This window comes from Rhinolophus ferrumequinum, chromosome 12 (assembly GCF_004115265.2).
Source record: "Rhinolophus ferrumequinum isolate MPI-CBG mRhiFer1 chromosome 12, mRhiFer1_v1.p, whole genome shotgun sequence".
NCBI lineage: Eukaryota > Metazoa > Chordata > Mammalia > Chiroptera > Rhinolophidae > Rhinolophus > Rhinolophus ferrumequinum.
Window position 1 is genome coordinate 5,385,556 of NC_046295.1, and position 13,736 is coordinate 5,399,291.

The following is a 13,736-nucleotide window of genomic DNA, read 5'->3' on the forward strand; positions in this document are numbered from 1 at the left end:
GAGTTTTTTTTTGTTTGTTTTTTTTTTTTTTAAGACATCAGCTTAAGAATGTTTTCAGGCACTACAATTTGTGACAATCAGAACAACAGTCTTCTAATGGGTCCACAGCGTTCAGAGATTCAAGCCCAATGCACTTTGGGGTTTGGCACGTAAAATAATAATAGAAATGAAATCCGGTTTAGAAGCAACTGTGATTGTTTTAAGATGCACAGTCCCTTCAAATGCTGCATGACACACACAACTGGAAAATCACCTTCTGTTGGTGCTACACTTGCTTCACCAGTGCATTTTATCCTACATCCACTAAACAGCACAGTAAGCAAATATACAGAAAACTGAAAACAAATAAAAACAAAGATAGAAAACAAAAACCTAAATATCTTTAACATGCACTTTTCGTTAGTTACATTGAACATTCTACTTAGAATAGAGCATGCAAAAAAGGATGGTCTGCTTTTAAGGTTTTCCTTTGAAGCTTTACGTGGCAGCCAGACATCACACACACGCACACACGACACAATAATACTATAGCAGGTCAATGAGGAAGGCCAATACATTTTATACAGAGATTCATGTCTTGTGTTGTCACAAGTCCCATGATAATTTTGGAAATTAATGTTGGATTCCTAAAACAAGGAACCAACATTCAGATACGAGGAAAACGCAAGCAATGCATGCAGATCTGAAACATGAGCCTAAAACGAAGCCTGAAATACTTGGCTAGGGAGCAGAATAGTCACAGCATCAGTAAGTGTGGTTTAAGCCACCAAAAGAAAAATGAATGGAAAAAAAAAAATGGAAAAACAAAAAAACCCCTTCCCCTTCCTTCAGCCTTAAAGGCAACAAATGGAACAATAATTAATGATAATAATCACTTGTCACATTCATCTAGAGTGGCAGATCATGTGATATTGAAGTTGCTAAAGGTACTTGCAGAAAAACCACAATGCAAGTCAGTAAGTAATGCCAGAAATGTTCCAACTGACCCAACCCTCAGGATGCTTCCAAAGGACTTTGTTTTTCAGCCCAAAGTCCCTGTGCTGGGTTTGCCCAGTGCGCACGCTAAACACACTCACTCTGTGGGCCACGTGTCCACTTGGGCTTGGGGAGCTGGACTTGGCCATGAGATTCACATGCAGGGACTCTTACACGAGCCACCAGGAACACAGATGACAGATGTACAGCATGACACTTGTTCAAGCACAGGAGGAGCGTCTAAGACCTGGGCACTCACTGCATGGAGAAGCTCGCCCTGGGCTGCCCACTGGGCACACTGCAGAGAACAGGGCATGTATGTACACGGTAGGTGGGGTTACCATCCAAGGGCACAAGGCACACCTTCCTGGAAGTGAAAATGGGCGTCATGCAGACCACGCGTAGCGAGACCTTGAAACTACAGAATCTGTGTGCTCAAGGACGGCCACGGCGGAGGTCGCGGGGACCTCTGGTGTTTGACTGACAGCACGAGCGTTTAGCCTAAACCTCAGGTTAGATATCCAGTGTCCACAATAGACTGGTTTCACATACAGCCTTTCTTCCAGCTTTCAAACCGCCAGGGCTTATCCAAAACAAAGTGACAGATGGGCGTTTTGTTGCTAAACCAACCACTTTTTTGGTTAAGACCACCTTGTAGGAACAAGCCACAAGAGGATTCTGTGGCTAAGGGCGGCTATCAGTCCCATCTGCAAGCTAGCGCAGGCGACTGCCCTGGGGTGGCGGGCTCCAACCACATGAAACGAAGCCACATCAGCAGCACACTGGGAGCAAGAACCATAGCACCTCCAAAGGTGTTAGGAGACCTCAGCTGGTATTTGTCTAGACATTCTTTGTGGGGGAAAAGCCGGGGGGAGAAGCCTTTGGACCATAATCATGTTATCAGTAACAACAGTAATAAAAATAAAAGTGTCCCAGAGAACTTGTTAGAGGGCAATACCGCCATTCTTAAGCCTAACATTTCTAATATAAAAGCACTATGTTCTTCCAGGAACTTACCACATACACACAAATGACTGATATACAGTTGCCTTTTAAATCCAAGTACTAAAACCCAGATTACTGATTTGTACAAATAACAGACCAAATGTGCCGTCCAAAATACACCAGCATTACACTGTGTGGACCAAGTACCTGGGCTTTGCAGAAAAAAACAAAACAAAACAACAACGGAAAACCAGTACTTATGATAAAAAATGTAAACAAAAAATTTTACAAAGCTTAGACTTAAAGGCAGCCTTTTACAGATTTCTGTTTTAAAAAAGTCTATTAAGGGTCATTAACTGCTGAGAAGTGATTCATATTTGGACTTACAGTTAAAAGCCTCCAGGCAAAAGGTGCTCTGAGCTTTCGACTTTCTAAACAAGCTGAACATCCCTATGTGCTTCCTGCACCCCAATTTAATTTCAAATAAACATAGTAATATATTAAATATGACTGATTTGGGACAAGCACTCCTGTTAAACTGGAGAAAATTATTTAACCCCCATCCCAATCCACAAAGAAAGGACTGCCAATGAAGTGTGTGTGTGTGTGTGTGTGTGTGTGTGCGCGCGCGCGTGTGTATATATATATTATATATGTATACACACAGATATAGATAGGTAGATATCAATACATATATATCTCAAAAAGGCAGTAACAAAAATACCAAACTATGCTTGCATTGTGGCAGCAGAATAAGAGTGTTAAGAGTGAAGGGGAAAATGGACAAGATCTATTACAGTTTTAATAGACTATGATACTTGCTTAACTTTTACCAAACTTGCCTGTAACTCCCCTCCAGACAGACTTCTTTTAAGAGGAAGGAGTTCCTTACACAAAAATGCTTTGTGTTCACATAAATCTGTACTATTCAGAACAAAACCAGTTCTGCTGGCAGAGATTGTGGGTTCGCAGGGACATTTAAGCTTTCATTAAACTGGAAAGCAATCAAGTCTTTATGTCTACAAATTATACATTTAATAGTTCCACAAATTTGGCAAAGTTCATGATGACATCTAGGATGTTTTCACCAAATCGTAGACATAAATATGGAAATCATCATCAAACTTGATGAAATAGACAGACGGTTTAGCTTCTACTTGATGGATGACCATGCCAGTCCTTTTAGAGCCATCTTCTTTGGCATATTCCACTTGTTTGCCTACCAGGCTGTCCACAACTTCTCCTGGTTCCCGTTCTGCTGGAGGTGAATCATCTATATTTAAAGGGGGAAAAAGAATTTAAAGTCAACTGTAGACACACACCAACTTTCGTGTGTGTTTTAATGATAACTTAAAAAAATTTAATATCCTAATTCATCTTATCTAGATCAAGTGTCAGCAAACTTTTTCTTCAAGACCAGACAATAAATAACTGGGCTTGAGGCCAGTCTTCGCTGTGTGACAGCAGCCACAGACGACACATGAATGAAAGGTGTGGCTGTGCACCAGGAAAACGTCCATTACAAAAACAGTGTGCCAACCCCTACCATCTAGATATGTAAACAATTAAAAAAAAATCATAACCAGAAATTCCTTTGCCTCATGTTTAATTATGGCTGTAATTACCAGAGGAGGTAAGGACTAAAAGAAAGAAAGGGCCAAGAAAAAAATCTAAATAATTACCTATCTTCTTAAAAATAAGTCTGAGTTACTCTGAAACAGGATTTCAAAGCAAACAATACCTACTGGGATTACTGAGAATATGCTACACATTTAAAATGTCAGAGTACTTCTGGTCTTACCCTGTGAGTAAAACTTCTTTCTCAACTTCACTGCCTTACACACCATCTTCCTAAACCAGTTTCAAAACACAAGAGATTTCCCATGCTTGAAAAATAGGTGCTAAGTGAACTCCATCCCAGGACCAACTACAACCTAATCTCTGAGGATGCTCGAGGCACCTGTACTCTTTAAAAGGTCCCTAGGAAAACCTGAGTGTTGGAACACAAGGCCCTTTATGACCTAGCAGGAACTCCGATCTAGGAATATACATGAAATGAGAGCAAGTCATGGCCACCAACAACAAAGAAACAAAGTAAAAGAGAAAAAAGGGATGGAGCTAGGCAGTCAACAATTCTATTTTAAGAAATCCTTATACTGGTAGGTGCTGAAAAGCTCAAGCTCTTTTCCATGTAGTAGCAGAGGGCCTCCAGGTAGGGCGAGCAGACATCTGGTTTCACCCCGGACCGCCCAGGCTTATGACAGCTGTCCTGGCGCAATGGTTAGCAGTGCACTGTTTTATTCTCACAGGTATCCTGGTTTGGATCATCATCGTGTATTTATGTTAATGGTAGTTTGCCTCTGATTACAATAAATTCTCTCACTGAATGATACAATACAAACCCTATTCTTATCTCTGGTACTAAGAGTCACACACAATACAACCAAAACGCTTGAGCATACACGTTACCAGTAATGCTTTTAAACAGGGTTGTGAAGAGGAGACCTAAGCTGAAATCTTCTCTTCAAAAATGCCTTTCCCTCAGGAAGCACCAGCATTCTGCCATGTGTTCATGGCCCTTCATGTTTACAAAAGAATTCCAAAAGCATGATCCCATATATTTTACAATAACCCGAGCAAAGCAGCCAGAGACTCCAACAGAGGACACTGCAGAGTGCTTGGATTCAGAGCATCACTACTACTTCTAATGGCAAATACGCTTCCACACCACTCACAAAAATATTTAGCAGTTTGGAGAACAAAAGGAGGAAAAAGACGTGTGGGAGGAGAGAGGGGGAATGTGCAAATGACCTCACACTTCCTACTATCAAGTCCACGGTACATACTTCGACTGCAAATATCTCTACAAAAAATAAAACTCAACTATTCATACAGGTTGGAGAAATGCTTTTAAGGACGGTCTCATGATCATTCCCTACCTATACAAATATTTCCCATTACACATTTATAACAAATGTACATACAAACTTCAAAAAATCTCAGAAGGTAGAAAGTCCGAGCTTAATGAACACATGAGTAGGTTCACTGACTGGCTTGTTCACAGGAAGAACTTTAAAAGAAAAAAAAAGGAATAGAGATGTTGTCACATTGCCAACATAGCAAGTGTCTGTCTAGGGCTCTGTGTGTTTAAGCAAAGGCTATGGAGTAGTTTAAAAAGGAACAGGCTTACCCAACAATGAAATTTAGAAAATAACTCCATTCACAATAGCATCAAAAAGAATAAAATACTTAGTAATAATATTTAACAAGTATAAAATTTATACTCTGAAAACTACAAGACACTGCTGATACAAATCTTAGAAAAAAAATCTCAATAAATGGAAAAACATCCCAGGCTCATGGGTCAGATGGCTTAACACTGTCGAGATGGCAATACTCCCTGAACTGAACTAGAGATTCAACACAATCCCCATCAGAATCCCAGCTGGCTTCTTTGCAAAAACTGACAAGCTGATTCCAAAATTCATATGAATTTTTGCGAGAGACCCAGAACAGCCAAAACAATTCTGAAAAAAAAAACAAGTAGGAGAATTCACACTTCTGGACTTTAAAACTTACTACTACAAAGCAATGTAAGCAAGTGTGGCACTGGCATAACCAAACATATGGACAAATGGGACAGAAGTGAAAGCCCAGAAATACACTCATACATCTATAATCAACTGATTTTCAAAAGGGTGCCAAAACCATTCAATGGGGGAAAGAATATGTTTTTCAAAAAATGGTCTTCAGACAACTGGATTATCACATGCAAAAGAAAGAAGTCGGGCCTTTAAGACACACTTGTATCAAAGATCTAAATAGAAGAGTTAAAGACCTATATGTAAGAGCTAAAATTATAAGACTTAGAAGAAAACAGGTAAATCTTCATTCATAGCCTTGGATTTGGCAAGGGATTACAAAATACAACACCAAAAGCACGAACAACAGAAAAAAATAGATAAAATGGACTTCAGAACACCATCAAGACAGTGAAAAGAGAACCCATGGAAGGAAAGTATCTGCAAACCATGTTATCTGACAAGACTTCTACCTAGAACACCCTATTATAACTCAATAGCAAGAGAACCCAACTGAAAAAAGGGCATTTCTCCAAAGACATACAAATGGCCAATAACAATGAAAACATATTCAACATCTTTAGTCATAAGGGAAATGCAAACCAAAACCACAATGAGATTATCACTTCACAACCACTAGAATAAACAAGCCAGATAACAATTAGTGTTGGAAAGATGTGGAGAAATCAGAACCGCATATACTGTTGATGAGAATGCATGATGCTGCAACAACTTTGCAAACAGAATAACCACTAGGATCCATCTATCAATCTCACTGCTGGGTATATACCCAAGAGAACTGAAAACACGTGCCCACTCAGAAACTTGCACACAAATGTTTGTATCAACAGTCTTCGTAATAACCAAAGGGTAGAGAACAATCCAGATGTCCATCAGCAGATGAACAAATAAACAAAATAGTCTATTCATACAATGGAGTTATATTTGGCCATAAAAAAAAAAAAAAAAGTGACACATACAACACGGATGAGCCTTGAAAACACTATACTGAGCTAAAGAAGCCAGTCATAAAAGACTCCGTATTATATACTCCATTCACATGAAAGTCCAAAGTCCAAAACAGGGAAATCTATACAGAAAGTAAATTACTCTTAGCAAAGGCATAAAAAATTTCACCTGCTTGGTGTGTGCCTGAAAGAATCATCACTTATCTCTAATAATTAAAATAAAACATGTATCTGCAAGTAATCATATATCTTGTTCGAAAATTAAAATTGCTTTTGAATTATCAAAAATAAAAGTTGTCGGCCGGCCCAGTGGCTCAGGCGGTTAGAGCTCCGTGCTCCTAACTCCGAAGGCTGCCGGTTCTATTCCCACATGGGCCAGTGGGCTCTCAACGACAAGGTTGCCAGTTCGATTCCTCGAGTCCCGCAAGGGATGGTGGGCAGCGCCTCCTGCAACTAAGATTGAACATGGCACCTTGAGCTGAGCTGCGCCCTCCACAACTAAGATTGAAAGGACAACAACTTGACTTGGAAAAAAAAGTCCTGGAAGTACACACTGTTCCCCAATAAAGTCCTGTTCCCCTTCCCCAATTAAATCTTTAAAACAAATAAATAAATAAAAGTTGTCAATCCATACTTACTAGAATCAGGCATAATGCGAAGGTCGCCTTCTTTATAATCATCTAAGAGCTGATACATGTACAAGACGGGGTCTTTCTCATAGGTGATATAAAACCACGTGTTCATTATAGGGGCGCGTGCTAAGACCATCCCCCTCCACTCGTCTTTCGAGCCATCCTCCGTCTCAAACATGTGCTCTACCGCTTTGCCAATCATTGTGTCGGCGAGGTGCGCATCGCTGATTCGAGATGTTGCTGCCGACAAAAAAGCAAACATTGGTTTACAAAGGGTTTTACTGAATATGCGCTGTGAAAACCGAACACATCCCAGGAGGCTACCTGAAATGCTGTTCACACAATACACTGCCACACCAGTCACCTGGCGGGATTAAGGACAGCCATCAAACTAACACTGCTGGGTCACCCAGATTTGATTCCATAGGAACTATTTTGTTGTTCCATGTCAGGTATTTTGAGAATCTGTTTTTTTCTTTTTGTTCTGAACTCATCTACCCTTGATACTGTTATCTAAATTAGTACTTTTAATTGTTCATTGAAGGTATAAAATGTTTTGTTATTGTTTGTTATATTAAATTTTGAGACGATAGACATAGAACAGTTGCAAAAGGAGCATTCCCATATACCCTTCACCCACCTTCCCATCTTATATCAATAACCACAGACCATTTATTAAAACTAAGAAATTAACCCATTCAAGGCACAGCTTTTCATTCTTTCTCCTACAATCCATGACTACAACAACCAGAGATCTTTGCGGCAGTTATACCAGACTGCTGTTCATTTGCCTAAAGTGCTCCAGTGTTTTCCTTTCATAATTTGAACATGTGCTTCTCACGGGCCACCTTCCCGTGTTGGCCCTCTTCCTTCCGTTCTGTCACCTTCCTCCTGACTGCGTCCACCTCAGTGACACCCTCTACTTCTCCCCATCCAGGCCACGCGCTGCTCCCGCACCTTCAGGGGCTGGATCCCAAGCAGGTCTCCTCCTGCAGACTCTCCAGGACCATTCTGGTGAAAGCAGCCCCACCAGTGAGTCACCTCACCCAGTTTTGTTTCTTAATGGCATTTACCATTATCTGCAGTTATCTTGTTTCATATGTTTGTTTACCTGCTTTTAGCCAGACACCATGATGCAAGCAGAGGCCTTTCCAGACCTGTTTCCAATACCAAACCCACAGTCGTTCTGTATTTGCTGTACGAATGAATTATTTAGGGGAGCTGGCCTCCCCACAGGTTTATCAACAGCCCTCTGCAGCCCTGCTCCGCATTCTTTAAAGAAGTAGGTAAAAATTACAAGCTTCAATTCTATTTTTTAATACTGGGAAATTACGGAGATTCCTACTAAATATAAGGTTTCTCCAGTCCTTAAGTTTTAGACAAATGTCTTTAAAAGAAATTAGCATTTCTCTTTTCACTCACGAGTGCTTCTGTTTCTGTTAAATGAAATTCAAAGGAACAAAGACTACAATTTCTTGGTAGACATACTGCTATCCACTTTATCAGGCCATTCTAAACACGTATGGTGGTTTTCTTTGCTTAATTATGCAATAATTAATAAAAAGTACACAGAATTCCCCACTGTGCATAACATTAAAACAAAATCCCACTAGTTTCTTCATACCAGAAGTTATCAACTTTTTGATCTCAGGACTCCTTTACATTCTTAAAAATTTTTGAGTATTTGAGCAAATAAAAGAGTATCTGTTTATATGGATGACAACTATCAATATCTATTTTAGAAATTATAAATGACAAAACTGAAAATATTTATTTAAAAATACCTACATAAATTTTAATGATAAACACTCTATTTTCTAAAAAAAATTTAGTAATACTGGCATAATTTAAAATTTTTGCAAATCATTTCATGTCTAGCTTTAAAAATAACAGCTAGATTCTCATATCTGCTTTAGCATTCAATCTGTTATATATATTCTTTTGAAAGAGATGCTGCTGAAAATGGAGTATTCTATTAGTCTTTTCAGATAATTCTAGATATTATTTTATCATACTACATGAAAACAGGTAGTAGCTCCTTAAAGGTTAATTGCAATGTAGAATCTAAAACCATTACAAGTAAGTATGTCACACTGATAAATTAAACCACATTTATCTCCAGAATATATAAAGAACAGTAATCCAACAAAATAACTCGATCAAAAAAATGGGTGAAGAACTTGAACAGACATTTCTGCTAAAACTACATATCAATGGCCAAAAAGCATATGAAAATATGCCCAATATTACTGATCATCAGAGAAATGCAAATCAAAACCAATCGAAAATAATAAGCATTGGTGAGGATATAGAGAAATGTTACATACACACTATGGAAAACAGTATGTATGTTTTCAGAAAATTAAACAAGGAATTGCCATGTGATTCAGCAATTTGACCTGGGGGTACACCCCAAACAATTGAAAGCAGAGTTCCGAAGAGATATTTGTTCACCCATGTTCATAGCAGCATTGTTCATAATAGCCAAAAGATGGAGGTAACCAAAGTGTCCATCTACAGATGAATTGATAAATATGGTCTATACATGCAATGGAGTATTATTCAGCCTTAAAAAGAAAGGACATTCTGACACGTTCTACAAATATGAATAAACCTTGAGGACATTATACTAAAAGAAGCTAATCAGAAAGAGAAACACTGTATAATTTTACTTATGAGGTATCTAAAATAATCAAATTCTTAGACATAGAAAGTAGAATAGTGTCAAGGGCTGAGAGGGGGGGAAATGGGAAATTGTTTAATGGGGACAGAATTACAAATTTGCAAGATGAAAAAGTTCTATAAACATCTATTCCACAACAATGTGAATATACGTAACACTACTGAGCTGTACATTTAAAAAACGGTTAAGGGAGTAAATTTTACGTTGTGTGTTTTTTACCACAACAAAACAAAACAAAAAAATCTTTTGGTCTTCAAATGGATCTTTTGCAAATACATGATTTGGTAACGTCATGCATTATTCATATAGAAAGTACTGTTTGCTGAGTTATGCAGATCTTCCAAATAGTGGGAAACTCCAGTGTATAACTGAAAGAGTGAGAGTGAAAAGGCAAGTTTTACCTTAATATTATTATGAAAATAAATTTGACCTCATCAACCTCCTGAATGGGCTTTAGAGAATCTCAAGGGTTCCCAGGCCACGCTTTGGGAACCATTACACTGTACCATCACATGCTTTTAGGCTCAATGATTTACTTCTTTCTCCGCCTTTAGCTTAAGGAAAACAAAATTCTAAATATAGTCTAATGCACTGCCTGAAACAAATTAGCAAAGACTATTTTCTTCCTACATGGAAAATAATTTTTCAGACTAAAGTATCATAGGAACGACTATAATTAGTTATTAATTAAATTAGGCACATGATATACTGCTGGTTTGCATAGAGTCCCTTGTTATTTCCTTTGCTAAATTGCTCTGCTATTTACAAAAGCAATCCATGCCTACTGTTTTGAACTGGGATGACCCAGAACTAGAAAATAAAAAACACTGAGTAACCCATCACCAGAGATACTTACATATTTTGGGGTATTTTGGTTTGATCAAATCTTTTTTTTTTTTTTATTAAGATGAAAATATTTTTTTCTGTCCTATGATGACAAAAGAATGAACTAACACAGGTCATGCAGCAAAACATAGTAAACTGCAAATGAGCTAGTAGTCTTGTCCTAAAAGGCATGGAGACTAAAATTCTGGGTTTAGAAAAACGAAGCATGATAACTATTTAGTACAAATAATTGATATAAAGGTATGGATAATATTTTTTAAGCCCTGAAGGTCAGAGTCATCAATGTTAGTTTCTCATGTGGGAAATGCACTGATGTCATGATCAAGAAGAAAGAAAATGTACCTCATAAGGAAAAATAAGGTACTCAGTTGCACTTAGGATAAAAATATTAAAAATGACAAAGAGTTACTATTACACAGTTACCTTTGGGAATAATAATTTAAAGAAAGATTTCCGTGAAAACTGGACTGTGCTGATACCGGACGAGTAAAGACTTAACATTTGCCATCTAAAGAGAAGATTAACAAAAACTTGCTGCTCTGGCAAAGACTTACGTTTGTTAATAGCATAGGCTTTTAAAGACAGTTCCAAAAGCATAATAGCAGCATCACCTGTAATAGTATCATCTGTAACAGTAAGAAGACCTTTCAAAGCAACTGCTCTGAAGTAACATTAACTTGGGTGTATCCATCCCACTGATCTTAAAGTATTTTATTTTACTCTTAAAAAATAAAATCAGTCATTATTTAACCGACAGCACATGCCTTAAAGCAATTTAATTATGCAAGACAAAACTGACACTGTATATATTTTTTAAAAAGAGCTCTTCATTTTCATTGTGCAAACAAACCCTAAAGGCTGTATAATCAAGTTCACGTTTTGGTTGCTTAAATTTAGCTGAATATACAATTATCATTTATATAGTTACATAATGAAAGATAAACTTCACATAAAGATTCTAAAATACATGCATAACATTTTTCTTAGTTATTATAATCCAATGAAATAAATGCATAATATATTTGAGCTAATGAGAAATATTCTAACCCATCAGAGGGCAGACAGTGAGCAAAAAGGGAGACACATTAAAAATGATTAAATTGTAAACTTCTTGGGGAACAATTTTACACATATTTATATCCTCCACAATTCCTTGAACTGTAGTTTTAAAACATTCACTGATCAATTTTTGTGGTATTAGGTGACTGATTTAAATATGGAGTGCTTGTGCTCCAATAAAAGTAAAAATACCAATAATGCAAAAGAAGAATCAGAAAGCCCCCATTTCAATAATCATTTTTAAAGCATATAAAGCACAAGTAGTAAAGAGAACTTACCAACTCTATCAGGGAGGACTTCAAGTGCAGAAACTCTTTCGTCTTTATTAAGTTCTAGTCCATAAACACAGTCAAATCCATCGTATTTTATAAGATACAAAGAAGGGTTCACAGGCACCTGGTCCAGTACGGTTCCTTTCCACTGGGTGACAGGGCCACTCCCTTCCTTCCACCCATGCTGAATCCTGCAGCCAACGATGTTCCGCCGGGGCTGGGACACAGGCTTGCTCGGCCCCACGCTGCTCCGGTGTTTTCTGTATTCACACATACACACAGTTAAGGGAGGCACTCCTAGCTCCAACACCACTGCTGCTCGCTAGCATGCTCTCACTAAATGCCCCCGACTGTGCCAGCTGATGTGGCCACTGCCCAGTCCCATCTCCATGCAGTGTGGCTCCTTCTCTACCGTGTGTGTACACGCTGTGTTGGCAGTAGGAGCTTCTTGTGATCCCAACTGTGGACAGGCAGAAAAACTTGACTCGTCAATAGCAATTTAAGTCCCAATATTAAGCATCAGTTTTTTTCTGCTGAGTTTCCTACTTCAATCAACTTACAATTATACAAATTAAAGAGATACATGCATATGGCTTTATAGAATATAAACCCATTTGTAGTCAGAAAGAAATTTTAACTATTCAATTTCACCCATTCTAAATGCTTATATAATTTTGCTCCCACTGACTTAAATAGTAAGATTAAAATAGACATTTTTTTTCTTAAACTGGAGTCCAGACTGGTTTATATCCATGGTTTATACCATCATTACTTCTCTAGAAAACATAATCTTAAACACTTAAAGTTGTGACAAATACTTAATACAAGAGTAAAAACGATTGAAGCCAACACCAAACTACTGGATCTTTCTCGATCATTAACACTTGAAAAATCTACATATAATGTTTACAAATAACATGCCTGGCTCCTGATATCAGGAAAAATATCTTTGTTTCACCTAAATATCCAAAGATACCCAAAGGGGACAAGACTTGGACTGAATACAGACCAAAAGCCAAAGCCATGCTGGCACCTGGATGCTGTTATATGCCAAGAAAAGAAAATTTAGAACAGAAAAGAATTCCCCTCCTACATGTACATGGGCATAAAGCTCATTTGGTAAACCAAGAATAAGTGATTAACAACCGGCATAAACGCAAACTTTAAAAAAAAATTTATTATAGGCTGTACTCAATATTATTTTATATTAGTTTCAGGTGTACAGCACAGTGGTTAGACATTTATATAATTTATGCAGTGATCCCCCAATTAGTTTAGCACCCACCTGGCATTATACATAGTTGTTGCAACATTACTGGCTATATTCCCTATGCTGTACTTTATATCCTCGTGACTATTTTGTAACTACCGATTTGTATTTAAGCCTTTCACCTTTCCCTCCCAGCTCCCCAATCTCCCCTCCCCTCTGGCAACCATCAGTTTTTTTCTCAGTATCTAAGAGTCTGTTTCTGTTTCATTTGTTCTTTTTGTTCTTTAGATTCCATAGCTAAGTGAGATCATATGGTATTTGTCTCTTACTTATTTCACTTAGCATAATACTCTCTAGGTCCATCCACGTTGTGGTTACAGTAAGAGTTCATTCTTTTTATGGCTGAGTAATATTCCACTGTATAAATGTACCACATCTTCTTTATCCAACTGTCTATTGATGGGTATTTTGGTTGTTTCCATATCTTGACTACAGTGAATAGCAATGCAGTGAACATAGGGGTGCCTATTACCTTTTTGAATTAGTGTTTTGGATTTCTTCAGAT

At 37.9% G+C, this 13,736-nt stretch overlaps 1 protein-coding gene across 3 annotated transcripts in view; it reads right to left on the minus strand.

Moving 5' to 3' along the window:
• The window catches only part of SPIN1 (spindlin 1), a 68,051-nt gene continuing 54,315 nt past the window's right edge, over positions 1-13,736 (minus strand). For 2 of the 3 annotated variants that reach the window (XM_033122717.1, XM_033122718.1), the window contains exons 4-6: positions 11,968-12,221; positions 7,108-7,341; positions 2,355-3,193 (exon numbers count right to left, since the gene is read on the minus strand). In XM_033122717.1, coding sequence (XP_032978608.1) covers positions 2,994-3,193; positions 7,108-7,341; positions 11,968-12,221 — 688 coding nt within the window. In that variant the 3' untranslated portion in view covers positions 2,355-2,993. Of the gene's footprint in view, positions 3,194-7,107; positions 7,342-11,967; positions 12,222-13,736 lie in introns of all 3 variants that reach the window. The other variant, XM_033122719.1, reaches the window with a different exon arrangement.